A 14,313-nucleotide genomic window follows, 5' to 3' on the forward strand; every position below is an offset into this window, starting at 1 on the left:
GGGGAAAAAAAGGGGAAACAGCTTCTTTTTTTTTTTTTTTTTTTTTTAATAAACTAAACACGCTCACAAATAGTTCCAACGCATTGATGAATCATGAGGTCAACTGGTTTTGGTATGCCACTTATTTTTGCATCCTTGTTTGTCAGGTGTGACTGGTGGGCTGGCAGCCCCCTTAGTGGCAGCAGGGGCCGGCGCCGTACTCGGAGCTGGAGGGGCTGCCGCTCTGGGCTCAGCCACTGGCATAGCAATCATGGCCTCTCTTTTTGGAGCAGCCGGGGCGGGACTTACCGGTGGGTGAAAAGAGGAGTAAATGTCTCTTGTTCATTGCCCCAAACCTTCATTGTAATGTTGTATTTTCTACCCACTTGTTGGATTCACTAACCAAAGAGGTTTTGTTATTGAGGTGTGTTTGTAGTTTTTAACGTTATATTTTTCATCAGGGTACAAGATGAATAAGTGTGTTGGTGCAATAGAGGAATTTGAATTTCTGCCGCTCAGCTCTGGAAAGCGTCTTCACCTTACCATAACAGTGACAGGGTGGCTCTGCACTGGTAAATACAGTAAGTGTTGAGCATATTCTCGTTTATATTTGGAGCTCTGAATGCCATCGCACTAATTAATGAACATTTCATTCTTCTTCTAATTAAGCCCATACGAACGTTAGGTACACCTGGACTCTAATGAGATCCAAAACTAGCAAATAGTCTGCCTCCAAAAGTTAATGGCCACTTGTATTATTGTGGCTGTTGAAACTTAACGTAGAGAGGAGGTGTTACTTAACATGCAGTATCTAAGGAGCACTCTATTTGAAATTGCCACCCAGACGACTTGACATAAGAGGCTAACCGCTCTCATCCAGGCTCATTCCAGGCCCCTTGGTGCAGCCTGGGAGAGTGCGGAGAGCAGTACTGCTTGGTGTGGGAGTCGCGTTTCCTCAGGGACCTGGGCTCAGCCATGACCTCTCTTTTGGATGGGCTTGTCAGCATGATGGCTCAGGAGGCCCTGAAGTACACAGTTCTCTCAGGTAGGAGAAGAAGGCTCAAAATGATGTTCACCTTTCTGAAACATCTGGATGTGTTTTTCCGTGGGGTGGAACCTCTATAGGCGTTGCCCATGGTAAATCATAAAATCTCAATAATATAGTCAGTCATAAGACAAACTGTCCCCATTATTACCGTAATTCTTAAAAGCGCAAAAAGACATTTTCACTGTATATGAAGACATGGAAAATGATTGGATTATGCCTGCCATTTACGACAATGCATTAAAGCATAATCATGCAGATTATAGATACCTGCATATTCCTGGGAGGTGAGTCTCCTCACCAAAAGCCTAAAAAAATGATGTTGCAATGTCCAGGCATCCATGTTGCCTTGGTTTACTAAAGGATGGTAAACAATGCTTTAAATGTTCACCAAACTGAAAATCTTGCGTAACATATTGAAGTCTCACATTAAAATCTTTGAGGCATATTTTTCCGGAGAATTCTGATCAAATTCTAAGTCGTAAAACTGAAGGGATGTTTGAGTTCCACTGTATTCAGCACACACGTACGGTGACATGTAATGCTCCTCAACTCTTGGTGTTCAGTGACATGTTTCGACAATGTCGTTGTCCAGGTATCGTAACAGCTCTGACATGGCCCGCCTCTTTGCTGGCAGCTGCCAGTGTCATTGACAATCCCTGGTGTGTTTGTCTGAACCGCTCGGCCGAGGTGGGGAAACACCTTGCTCAGGTTTTGAGAAGCAGGCAACAGGTAAAGAAATGTTTTTTTTATTTCTTTGTTTGTTTGTTTGCAGCTGTTTGAAGCCTGTGGTAGTGTGTCAGGTGAAAGACATGTTCAAGAGCATCTTGTTAGAATAAGACAGAGACAATTCAAATTGATTGATTGAATTGCAGAGATTGAAATCAGGTTCTCCTCTGTATCTAAAGGGGAAGCGGCCAGTGAGTCTGATAGGATTCAGCCTTGGGGCCAGAGTTATCTACTTCTGTCTTCAGGAGCTCGCGAACGATCAAGGTATGAACATCAAGTTTCGTCTTAAGACTTACTTCTTTTCTATTATGTGGTACTTTACTCAGCTCGACTTGCTAGTTGCACCGGTCCTTAGGCAAAACTAAGTACAATGAGATGCTGTTTCCAACTTATGCTCTTTTAAGGTCATATCGGTCAAACTGAGGATGTGTGATCATGCTTGATTGAAAACATGACAAGGACAAGATACTTAATGTTCAAACTGATGAACGTTATTTTTTTGGGAAACATTGTCTCATTTTGAATGTGATGCCTGCAACAACTGGGACAAGCAATAAAAGATTGAGAAAGTTGAAGAACGCTCATCAAACACCTGTTTGGAACATTTTATAGGTGAACAAGTAAATCGGAAACAGCTGAGTGGCATGATTGGGTATAAAAGTAGCATCCCCGAAAGTCTCAGCTGTTTACAAGCAACAAGGTGGCGAGGGTCACCGCTTTGTCAACAACTGCGTGAGCAAATAAGTCTGGTCTGAGGATTTTGGTCTTGCTTATTTAAGCAAGACAATGCTAAGCCACATTCTGCACGTTACAACATCCTGACTTTGTAGTAAAAGAGTATGAGTACTAGACTGGCCTGCCAGCAGTCCAGAGCCATCTCTTTTTGAAAATCTGTGGCATTTATCATGAATCACTGGCAAGGAACAATCACATAAGTCATAGGAATGTTTTGTTTTGTTACGGTTCTCCAGGTAGTGAAGGTGTTGTGGAGGATGTGGTCCTGCTGGGTGCTCCTGTAGATGGCTCAGAGAAGGCCTGGGAGAGAATGACCAGGGTGGTGGCTGGAAAAATAGTCAATGGATACTGCAGGTAATCTGAGTTTACATATTAGAGGAAACGCTGGGTGTCAAGTTGCAATCTTTTTCGACTATTTAACAGCTGCTGTCTTTCCAGCAGGATTTGTGATTTAATTATAGCCCACTTAAATTTTCTTTCTTCCCTGTCCACCTTTCAGAGGGGATTGGCTCCTGGGGTTCTTGTACCGAAGCTCAGCTGCTCAGCTCTGTGTTGCTGGGCTACAACCAATCAGCACCCAGGATCGCCGTGTTATCAATGTAGACCTCTCCTCTGTGGTGAGCACTTTTTTTTTAATTAATTATTTTTGGGGGATAGAATAACTGAAGTGTTAGTAAGTTTTCAAGTGCATACCACTAATTAGTTCACGGTAACAGTTTCCGCAGCTTGACCATTCAACTGTAAAATGTCACATCTCTTGAAGTCTGTCAACTAAGACACTCTCGTTGGATGGAGCTTCAAATATCATCAGATTGATTAAATACATACATGGAATAGATCAAGATCATACAATAATATACCGCATCAAAATTTTCTGGTTTGGAATGCAGCATTAATATAAATAAGAGCTTTCAGAAATGTCAATCGGCAGAAAAATCCGCTTTCACAAGATTGGGTGACATTTATATTATTACATTGATTTTTGTTAATTTCCAAATTCCCGAACGGATTGGAGTTCATTCTTCTGTTCTTTTTATAATTATTGGTGGTTTGATCTGCTCTGAGGAGAACAAAGCAGACTACAATATTTTTGGATGAATATTACAAATATTAAATGAATAGATCAAAGTAATTCAGATGAAAATTCCGATTCTTAAAATTTTCTTCCAATCAGATATATATATAAAGTGCACAGCCGCAGCCTCATATGACATTCTTGAGAAAAAAACAATAGAATGCAAAAAGGAATGAATCAATCTCAGCTTTGAGTTAAAAAAATCTTTTCTTTTTTGTAAACAAATATTTTTTTCAGTACTGTAGATGTACTCCTCCCCTTTTCCCCTCCTTAGTTAAACTTAATAAAAGCAAGATAAGTAAAACTTAGTTTTGGGACTGGAACGGATTAATTGCTTTTGTATTCATTTCAATGATTTGTAAACATTTGAGGTTACAAAAGGGCCCACAGAACCGATTCAGTTCATAACTTGGGGTTCCACTGCATTTGTTTTCACTTTGCTGTGACTTAAATTTCAAACATTACAGTAGTTTTAACATCAGTGATTTATAAATCCCTGAAATGAAAACATTGAAAAAGTATGCGAAAATGGTGGAACCAGTTTATTTGAAAACATTTGAATAAGCCCCGGTGTTAATAGCACAATAACACAATACACTTCAGCAACCACACACTGAACATTTTTTTAATGAGTACAAAGATACGAAGTCTCAGCACAGAAAAGTTTTTTTTGGGGGGGGGGGGACTCAAGTCTTTTTTTTTCTTTTTTCATTGTCCCCACAAGTCTAAAAACATTATTCTGATTAATATTGTGTTGGTGGAACACCGTTGGCAGTGGCAGCCCCAGAGTATGTTTGTGTCAGTTTCAGACAGCTGAGGGCTGTATAATGTCAAATGGTAGCCACATGAGATGGATGAAAACTGGTTAATTTATCATCTTAATTCTTATTCAACCAGTACAATATAAATCAAAATACAGTACCATGTTTAGACTAGTGGGAGCACATTTCAAAGAATATTTTAACTTGAATTTCCCATTATGGATATCAAAAAAGGTTTTACAAAAAATGTACATAATAGCAAAGTAATGAGAAAAAAATATTGTTCATAAAAACAACAAAAAAAAGAAATACAGACATGTATTTAGTATTTTTATGTTCCCCAGGTGAAAGGTCACTTAGACTACATGCGTCAAATGGAAACCATTTTGGTGGCGGTGGGAATTCCTACCAAAGAAGTCCCGGGATCTTCCTTCGTGCTTCCTCAGCCTGTAACTATTTCTAAGGACCTAGTCGATGCCCCGGACAAAACCCAAATCACGCAGCAGTTGCGGGAAACTCAAAGTCCAGTCCAGCAGGCTGAGACTCTGATGGCAGATATTGGTGAGGACTCAACAAGGACAACGGAGATCGCCGATGGCTGGGATGTCCCTGATATCTCAGACCTGTTGGACGCTATCACTAGTGACGATAATGTGTCAAAAAGTCCACCCAGAGACCGGAACAATGTACCTCCCTGTCAGGAGAGTGACACTAACCACAGACCTGTTTTTAATGAGAGTGAAGAGCAGGCCGAGGCGAACGATGACCACGTCTCATGGAGCTGGGATGATCCATATTGGACTGCAGAGCACAGTCATCCACAAAGCGGACCGAAAATCTAAGAAGGCTGGTCTAGGACCAGCTGCTTCATTCAAGATTTTATCCACTATTTGTTTGAAGAGTCTTTTGAGGAATGGAGGAATTTTAACAAACTTGTCATGTGAATTGGATTCTGTACAAAAATTGAAGGCACTAGGGGGCGGTTTAGGGCAGGGATGGGTACCTGGCGGTGCGTGGGCCTCATGCAGGCCCCGACCACACTCTTGAGTGGCCCCATGATTACAAAAAAAGAAAAGAATTGGGGCAGGAGGTTGAAAAAATGTATTTGCAACAACAAAAAATATTTACCAAAAAACCCAGATGATAAACATTCAATATATGTTTTCCACAGAAAATGATGGTCTCGGTATGGGGGGGGGGGGGAAATCCCAGAAAAAAAGGAAAAGCAATGAAAAAAAAACAATCTAATATGTGAACCCACAGGTGCCAAACCATGAGTATGCAGGGGTCGACTGTGACTTAAAGTTTTGATCTCGCCATTTGATGGCAGACATGGCTTAGTTGTGCTTACACCAGGTCTTATATTCATCTATACTACTACAGGAGTAGGCCTCATAATTTTTTGCGGATTTGGAATTACATGCAAGACAAACAGTACCTCCTTACTATTGAAATGTTAAATTTTGTTTTTTGTAAAAAAAAAAAAAAAGTACACTATGAGTTCCACTAGAATGAGTTCTCACACTTAATGTTCGTTTGCTATTCAGCAATTTTGTGCCGTCCTTGAATGACCATTTTTGGGCAAGTGAGCCCTCTGCACTCTTGGACTTGATCCGCTTTGACCAGTAAAAAATGTTTTTTAGATTAAGACTATAACTCATTGATAGTGGTCATCCTTCCAGTCATTCAGTTTAATGTAACTACCTGATTGGGAAGAAGAAGAAGAGGCATTTCAATCCCAGCATGCTCGGCGTCCACCAAATTCACGCCGTCTGTGGCGGTGGCAGGTGGAGGTGTGGTGTCAGAGGTCAGAGGGGACGGGGGTTCGCTGCAGATGTTCGGCTCTCCCGAGTTGCGGAGGGACAGGGAGAGCGCTGGCGACGGTTGTCTTGGCAACCGTGAGGAGGAACAGGGCAAGAGCTTCCCAAGTGCTCGCTTGAAGTCCCTCATGAAGAGCGGGTAGATGATGGGATTCATGGTGCTGTTGCAGTAGCCCAGCCATGTGATGGCGTCGAAGAGCGCCAGGGGGACACACTCGCACACAGCCTGAATGAATTAACATAGCCAAATGAAGTTCACCCCTCTTTCAAGTTGAATAGACATTGCGATTGTCCTCAGTGATGAGACACGAATGATCCATTTGTTTCGGTTTTGAGTTGTGAGAAACAACTCCACTGTATTTGTAGCCTTATATGTTTTTTGTAATGCAACTTTGTACCTCAAGGGGTGATTGTGAGTCACAGTAGTGTGAATTTTTCAAGAGGATTTAACAAGATTTATTGTGTAATCAATTTAGAAACATAATTCGGATTTTTTTATTTTTTACTACAATAAATGGCTCACTGCTGGTGACCTCATTTTTTTTTGGGGGGGGGGGGTTATGTACATTCACCGGTTGGTCCCGCCCATTTTATTGCTTACACTTATCCCATTGAGATTTAAATTTCCTATGAAATTATCACCCATCCATCCATTTTCTGATCCGCTTTATCCACACAAGGGTCACGGGCGGTGCTGGAGCCTATCCCACCTGTCTTTGGGCAGTATGGGCGGGGTACAACCCAAACTGGTTGCCAGCCAATCTCAGGGCACACATAGATGAACAACCATTTGTGCTCACGCTCACACTCACACGTAGGGACAATTTAGAGTGTTCAATCTGCCTGCCACGCATGTTTTTGGAATGTGGGAGGAAACCGGCATACCCGATGAAAACCCACGCAGATCCGGGAAGAACATGCAAACTCCACACAGGAAGGTCGGAGCCAGGATCGAACCCACAACCTCTGCACTGTGAGGTCGACGCGCTAACCACTGGATCACCATGAAATTATCGTGAAACAACAACAACAACAACAAAAAACCTAAATTGTATTTAGATGTTAATGTATTAGTATGAATGTTTTTGCTTGGTTGTTTTTTGCTTTTTCCTTGGTATCGGAGTGCATGCATTTGAGTGAGACTGTAATTCCTAAACATTCAAATGAAAAAGGACAAGTAAAGGAGACAGCTGCTAGAGGACAGCTTCCAATACGATGAAGATGAGATGGAAGGGGGGTAGTTGAAGAGAAAAGAGGTGTGTGCGCGTGCGCGCGCATTTCACACGCCACATTGAGTGTGAGTAGGAAGACGTGAACAGGCACAGGCTGCTCTGTGTGATGCAGTTTTGGGCTGGGGAGGTCGGATGGGGGGCTGGTTGTGAGAGGGCACAGATGGGAAATCAAAATGTCTGCAGCATTGAAAGCTCGAAAAACAGCACAAGTGTCATCACAGATGAAGATGGAGGAGCTGTTTTGGAGCGTCGTTGCAATGATGAAAATCAACAAGTGAAGATAAATAGCAAGCATAAGTGGTGATGACAGAATGTTATTTTCTTAAGTCGGGAATGCGTCAGCCACACAGTCGAAATGCCAGTCTACAATGCATGTATGTCTTTATTGGACAGCTTGGACTTGATACCGTGACTGACAAATACAAAAATAGACCTGTATCCAAGGTTCTTGCTTGTGCGTGTATTTCACACTGAAACGGTCACACATCCATATTCATTTGAGAGAAGTGACAAAACAATCTCTGACTCAGTTGGACACCACAGACTGGAAGGTGAAAAATCTCCACTAATTTGCTGCTGTTTCTTGGAACAGCATCAGGCAGATGAGTCATTTTCATCAGACTTCAAGGTTAATGTTAGGAGGCAAACATTTACATCAATGAGGCTTTGAGAAAGATGATGGTTTGAGGTGGGGTGCAGATTTTGAAGGAAGAAAAAAATAGGCAAAAGTAGTCTTGTGGCACTCCTACCGGTAGCGGTGGTTGTACCAGTGCCTCCGGACACTTTTAACCTTCCTCTTAGGTTTGTTTGGTATGTCGAAAATGTGTTCGTCTTAGATTTATCCGGTGTCTATACTTGGGTATTTATTTGTCCGACGACATATCAAGCACGGTTGTTTCATTGAGGTTCACGTAACTGGTGGCAAATACTGTAGATTCACCCAGGCACTATCAGAAATGCCATGAAAATGTCGGAGAAAATACCCCCCAAAAAAAAACTGACCTGAGCCATGTTGATGATGAAAAAGGGAAGCCAAGTGCAGAAGAAAAGTCCCAGAAGAACTCCAAGCGTCAGGCTGGCCTTCAGTGCCCTCCGACCCTGTCTGTGAGCCAGATGGCGCTCACTGTTCACTGACGGCTACGGTCAGAAGTGAAATGTAAACGTATTGCAGCTTGATTTAGACTAAAGATGGTATTAGGTATTGCGGGATCATCATTTTTGTGAAAACAATACACCGGTATATATATTTCTGATAGGATAAAACGGAATGCATGTAGAGATCCTCAGTGGACATATTTTGTGTATGATTTGAGGTCAAGGTGTTCATGCTGCTTGTTGCTTCCAGTTTGGCCATAAATCTAAGACTTAGATTTATGGACACTTAAATTCTAAGTGAATATCAGAGAAAGAAGAAATGCCATTTTGTTTATTGTTCAGTAATTTTGCCACGTTTTTCTTTGTGACACCCTCCTCCAATCATTTATGTGTGAAAGTCTATTTTCGCATTGCTTTGAATTGGGATCAGCTTCTCGTGTCATCAGTTTTGTTTTTTACTCTGGCTATTGAAGACTCGTATCCTGTATATTTGTTACTGTACTCCTTGGTACCAACCACTTCTGTCTGGGTTCAGTTCAGTAGTTTTTTTTGTTTTGTCAAAAGTACCCGAATAAGTTATGAAATTTGAAAAGGTGCAGCTTAAACCGCTGAGTTTGCATTTTACGCGTCTTTTTTTTAAACCTGCTTTCATTGATGAACTAATGTCAGGCTGCTATGATGTCACACTTTTTACATAATTAATGGAAACATTGCCAAAATTGAAGCTGGCGATAAACTTTAAAGTGACAGTGTCATATACAATTGAAGGAAGAGTCATTTTGTGTTTATCTCCACCCTTTAGGAACGATACCACGTGGTACAGCTGATTGGGTTGTCAGCAAATTGGGGTGTGGGGAAGGTGGGCTATTAAAGACAAAAAAATCATTTATTAAATATATTTTCATTATAAAATTCAAGGAGTCTTAGTAACCGTACTGAGGTGGGGACTACAGGACACTTTTGAAATTCTCGGCTGACTGACTCATATCCGCATCACCAAAGCGGAGAAGTACAATGGCTATTAAAGATCAAAAAGTGCAGTACTGGACGGGTTGATGATACTTGCTAAGTACTGCGCTGAAATGTATGTCTGGTTGTTTAGTTGCACCGTTCAGGGCCTCTTAGACCTCTTAGCAATCTGTACCTTGCTCAAGCATGCCTGCACTCGTGAATCTAAATTTATTTTTTGTACTTGTTTGAATGGTCAAGCATGGTAGACTTACTTGATCCAATTCTAACAGTTGTACTTTAGCACCATATGCGATTATGAACGAGCACAGGTATGCAATATGAAATTACTTCTTTGCCGGGTTTACGGCACTTCAGCACGTTATCGTGTACCTTTACTCACTGGTATATTCTGTGGCACTGGGGCCTCCTGGTGACTGCACTCATCTCCATCTTGGTGAGCTCCATCCCCGAGTGAAGGAGGCTGAGATGGTTCCCCGAGAGAGGGATGAGGGTGCGGTGGGTGGCTTAGGGCCGCGACCCTCTTGGCTTGTCTACGAGCCGCCAGAAGAATTCGACAGTAGGTGAAGCAGATGGCACTAGAGGGCAAAAAAAAGGTGAGCAAGGATGCCACCAGAGCGAAGGGCAACGTGACCTGCAGGCGGCACTGAAAGTAAAGGCCGTGGATCTGGAAATAGGATGCCGGGTACAGCAAGTCCAAGTAGGAGCTGATGTTGGTACTTCCCCCTTCTGGGGACAAAGGCTGCCCACTCAAGAGTCCCAAGCTGTGCCATTTCATCTCGATGGGCAGGAACGAGGCGAACGCTGCTAACCCCCAAGCCCCTCCGACCAGTAGCAACGCCCGAGGCAGGGTCATCCTCTGCTTGTAGCGCAGTGGCGAGATGATGAAAAGGTAGCGGTCCAGGCTGATCATACACAGGTTGAGAATGGAGGCGCTGCAGCACATGACGTCAAAGGACAGCCAGACGGGGCAGAAGGCCGGCCAAAGCACCCAGGACCCGCACAGCACATTGAGCATGGCGGGGGGCATGACCACCAGCGCCACCATGAGGTCTGACAGGAACAGGGACACTAAGAAGCAGTTGGAGGTGCATCTTAAGGAACGGTGGGCAAAAACCAACACGATGAGCAACACATTGCCGCATACGGTGATGAGGATGATGACGGTCAGCAGGAAGGCGAGCAACCAGGGACCGCCACCGCTGATGTTCCAAGGACCGCTGCTTGGAAAGCTGCTGTTGTAGCTTCTGAAAGATCCAGAGTCAGGCATGGTGCTGCTTGGTAAGTGAATGAAAACTAGCTCCAGACGTTGCGGTCTCTTTGGAGACAAGCCATACACAAACTCGATTAACTAAATGAAGTTCCGGAAGTGAACATCTTGTGTCCTCTAGTCTTAAGAGATGCTTTCGGAAAATTCCAAACAGTCTCATCAATCCATCCACAGCAATGAGCAGGAATGAGCCATCCAATGGCCACGGAGATCCCGAAGAGAAGTGTCTTCCAAGTATATGAAGGAGCCAAACAAGATATTCTTCAAAATTCCACTTCACCCCCTACTGCGATTGTCTTCACAAGGCTGCGGTGAGCTTTCACTCTGCCTGGATTTCTTTCTATTCCGGGAGATAAGAGCAGGGAAGCAAAAAAAGCGCCACTGAATTCATCTTTAACGAGGTGCATTGGTATCACGGTCCTTGTAACGCTGCGTTTAGTCTCTCGCTCCCTTTAATCGCCGCATCGGCCACTCTGGTGCGCCTCCCCTTCCAAGGCGCGCAGATTCTGAGAAGGAGTGTGTCAAAGCGTTGGGCTGTTAATGCATAAGCATGCACAATCACAGCCAAGACATACTAATTTGTCAGCATAAGCACTCGAGTAGGTGGTGGTGCTCCGTGTTTGGTCATGACGTTCTGTACCAACGGAGGAAGTTGGGATGCTTCATAAAAAGGTTCATGTGCAGAATGATTCGTTTAAAAGGTGTTTGTTAACTTGACTATAGTGAGGTTCCAATTCACGGTAGCCTCTGTATTCAAACTATTTTGAGGTGTTTTTTTATAAATTAATCACACTTTTCCGAGAATCCCTCCCACTGTGTATTTCACTTGGCTTACAACATTTTTTTTTTTTTGTTTTATGTATTCCCAACTAAAAAGAGCAATGATTTTTAATAAATTGGCCATCAGTTAAAGCAGTGATTCCCAACCTTTATTGAGCCAAGCGGAAGCTTATGTTTCACTTGGAGGGAGTTATGTTGGTGTAATAAAATTTTGTGGCTCAAACCTGCTCATTAGATAGAAATGTCAGTTTCCAGTCTGTGTTTAGACTGAAGATATATACATTATTTATATATATATATAGAGAGAGAGAGAGAGAGAGAGAGAGAGAGAGAGAGAGAGAGAGAGAGAGAGAGAGAGAGAGAGAGAGAGATTTTTTTTTTTTTTTTTCAACATTATGAGACTCATTTTGTTCAACTCATACATTTTTGGTTTGCCATATAAAAATGGCATGTTGTGATGGCCATTTTGTCGTTATGGTACATTTGAAGTAAAGTAAGTAATAATTGTTCATAATACCACCCGGTCATGGTTACATGAAACATAATGCACACATATAACAATCTTGCACACACACTCATCAGGCAAGCAGGAACAAAAAACAAAGTAAAAAGCAGTATTTAATATTGTGTCGATTAGAATTAAGAGACTTTTATGCCATTGTGATGTTTAGATATGATTTGAATGAATGAGCCATTGCTCATAGTATGCAAAATGGTGTTGGCCATCTCTGACAAGAGGTAACCATTTTGGCAGTTAGCCAACAAGACAGAAGTCGAATGAGTAGTACATAAAAGGAAAGCCACTGCATGGCCTGATCTCGAAAATTAAACACAGCAAAATGTTACTTTTTTTTACTTGCTGCTTTTTCAAAATTGAATGATTGACCCCACCCATCTCACTTCAATACCCAGCAACTGTACCAGTAAAACCAACCAATCTTTTAAATCCATTCTCACTTAATCTAGATTTAATCCATATATTCATATCATACTTGGAGTGCATCCGTTTTGTTTTCCGAGCATTTGTGTGGAAATACCACAAACATCGCGTGGTGTGATTTTCATACTGATTTTAATACATAAACACAGACTGTCCTGATCAGGCATACAAAGAGCCATGCTAGGAGAGGGTCTTCCAATGAGCAGACATGCGTGTCTATAATGGGAAGACGTTGCCAATGGTGACTCCCACAGAAGCAAAACAAAAGATGTTTAAAAAAACAGACACTCCTTTGGTGACTTGAGACTACTGGTCCTGTTGAAGAAAACATACATTGGTTACATCAACTTCGAAACATGATACAGCTCATGAAAAAAAAAAATCTATTTTGACATTGCCTTCACAAAAATGACTAGAAATCAATGGTTGTAGATGACCAACATGTTTGACATTGGCCATCTTTTGAATGTGCTTGTAGATTCCGATACACAAGTGGATAAAAGCACAACAGGTGCGGAGATGCTCTAACTAGTGGTGATGTCAACAACAATTGGAATCGTTAAACTAAGAGCTGTCATTCAAAGAGGGTGCATTCCGATATTTGCCAAGGCATTTTTTTTCATTTGAATGTGCCAGTGTACCTGATATTGTGACCTTTGTATGTGTGTATGTGCGTGTCAGTCTTACTTACCTTTTTAGGCACCAAATAATGTAACCTCAGGTCAGTCTGACAGTTGGCATATGCCATGCCAAGGCCCATCCCTGAGCCAAGCGTAATAGGCCATGTACGCCCTTGAATCAGAGACAAGATGTATTGTGAGAAGCATCCGTTAGTTGTCTGTGTATCAGGTAGAACAGCATCAGAAGGTAACTTACGTTTGAAGAAGACGACAGAGAACACAATTCCCAAGCCCAGACCTGTGCCTAGGAAAAAAAAAACAAACAAGATCGTGAACAACAACTAATGTCATCAATGATAAATTAGCAACACTCATAATCATTATTCATAAGTGTGATTTGCTGCACCACGCAATATTTAAGTGGGCCATGGTGTTAAAGTACATTTGCTTGAGTACTTGGTGTTCTCAAATAATAATTACCACTACGACAAGCAAATATCTTATCATCCTAAATAAAAGCGTAAAATGCTATTGCAGTTGGACTTGCTCAACCTTCACACATACATTAGTCGATTTGAAAAACTAAATGTTGTCTCAGAATAACTAAGTCCAAGCCAGGTATTAACAGTGTTAAAAGGACACTTTATTTTAATTTCCAAAAATTGGGAACGAATTATCCATCATTACAATAAATGCTGTGTTTTATGTGTTGAAAAGCGCCGAGAAATGTTTTGTACGTGTAAAAAAAAATAATAACACAATGTTATTTGGTGGTCAGTGGCTTGCCCTTCGCTAGCTAGCTACCTCATCACTCAATGACAACTGCTGTTTTAAAAGCTGTTGCTCATTCTGTTCCACATCGTTGCCATAATCACAGTAAGCACAGACGAATTGAGTCATATTTACCAAGCTTAATGACGCCATCCGCAAGGCATCGGTCCCACTTTTGTCCCAACTCTTTCTCAGACATGCTGAGCTCTTAGCTTGAAGCAGGCTCCAAGTGTCAAAGGCTGACTCGTGCTGCTTTCAAGTACGATTGTAAACAATAGAAACCCGGAGGAAAATAAGAATAAAAATATAATCACCGATGACAGAAAAAGGCTGTATGTAGCATTAGGCCACAATAACATATAACTAATAAGAATCAGGAAAATCAGAGACCATCGCAAAAACACTTCCAAAATGTAACGAAAGTGCGATGCCAAACGCCCATGCCGAAACAACCGCTTATACTTGTTTACGCGAACGCAGCACGTAGTTCTC

At 42.0% G+C, this 14,313-nt stretch overlaps 3 protein-coding genes across 3 annotated transcripts in view; 1 reads left to right on the top strand and 2 right to left on the bottom strand.

The window, feature by feature from the left end:
- The window catches only part of tmco4 (transmembrane and coiled-coil domains 4), an 8,332-nt gene extending 2,938 nt beyond the window's left edge, over window positions 1–5,394 (top strand). Inside the window, exons 7-14 of the mRNA XM_019863153.1 lie at window positions 147–290; window positions 441–560; window positions 860–1,024; window positions 1,620–1,756; window positions 1,933–2,017; window positions 2,725–2,842; window positions 2,988–3,105; window positions 4,669–5,394. Of these exons, the coding sequence (XP_019718712.1) occupies window positions 147–290; window positions 441–560; window positions 860–1,024; window positions 1,620–1,756; window positions 1,933–2,017; window positions 2,725–2,842; window positions 2,988–3,105; window positions 4,669–5,166 (1,385 nt within the window). The 3' untranslated portion in view covers window positions 5,167–5,394. The remainder of the gene's footprint in view (window positions 1–146; window positions 291–440; window positions 561–859; window positions 1,025–1,619; window positions 1,757–1,932; window positions 2,018–2,724; window positions 2,843–2,987; window positions 3,106–4,668) is intronic.
- Window positions 5,395–5,801: 407 nt separating this feature from the next.
- htr6 (5-hydroxytryptamine (serotonin) receptor 6) lies at window positions 5,802–11,358 on the bottom strand. Its single transcript, XM_019863154.1, has 3 exons — window positions 9,823–11,358; window positions 8,379–8,513; window positions 5,802–6,370 (listed from the first exon to the last, which is right to left on the bottom strand). The coding sequence occupies exons 1-3, from the start codon at window positions 10,708–10,710 to the stop codon at window positions 6,011–6,013; spliced, it is 1,383 nt and encodes a 460-aa protein (XP_019718713.1). The 5' UTR covers window positions 10,711–11,358; the 3' UTR covers window positions 5,802–6,010.
- Window positions 11,359–12,543: 1,185 nt separating this feature from the next.
- micos10 (mitochondrial contact site and cristae organizing system subunit 10) lies at window positions 12,544–14,125 on the bottom strand. Its single transcript, XM_019863005.1, has 4 exons — window positions 13,957–14,125; window positions 13,307–13,354; window positions 13,122–13,222; window positions 12,544–12,745 (listed from the first exon to the last, which is right to left on the bottom strand). The coding sequence occupies exons 1-4, from the start codon at window positions 14,018–14,020 to the stop codon at window positions 12,737–12,739; spliced, it is 222 nt and encodes a 73-aa protein (XP_019718564.1). The 5' UTR covers window positions 14,021–14,125; the 3' UTR covers window positions 12,544–12,736.
- Window positions 14,126–14,313: the final 188 nt, after the last annotated feature.

This window comes from Hippocampus comes, unplaced genomic scaffold (assembly GCF_001891065.2).
Source record: "Hippocampus comes isolate QL1 unplaced genomic scaffold, H_comes_QL1_v1.1 scaffold1, whole genome shotgun sequence".
In the NCBI taxonomy this organism is placed as follows: Eukaryota; Metazoa; Chordata; class Actinopteri; order Syngnathiformes; family Syngnathidae; genus Hippocampus; species Hippocampus comes.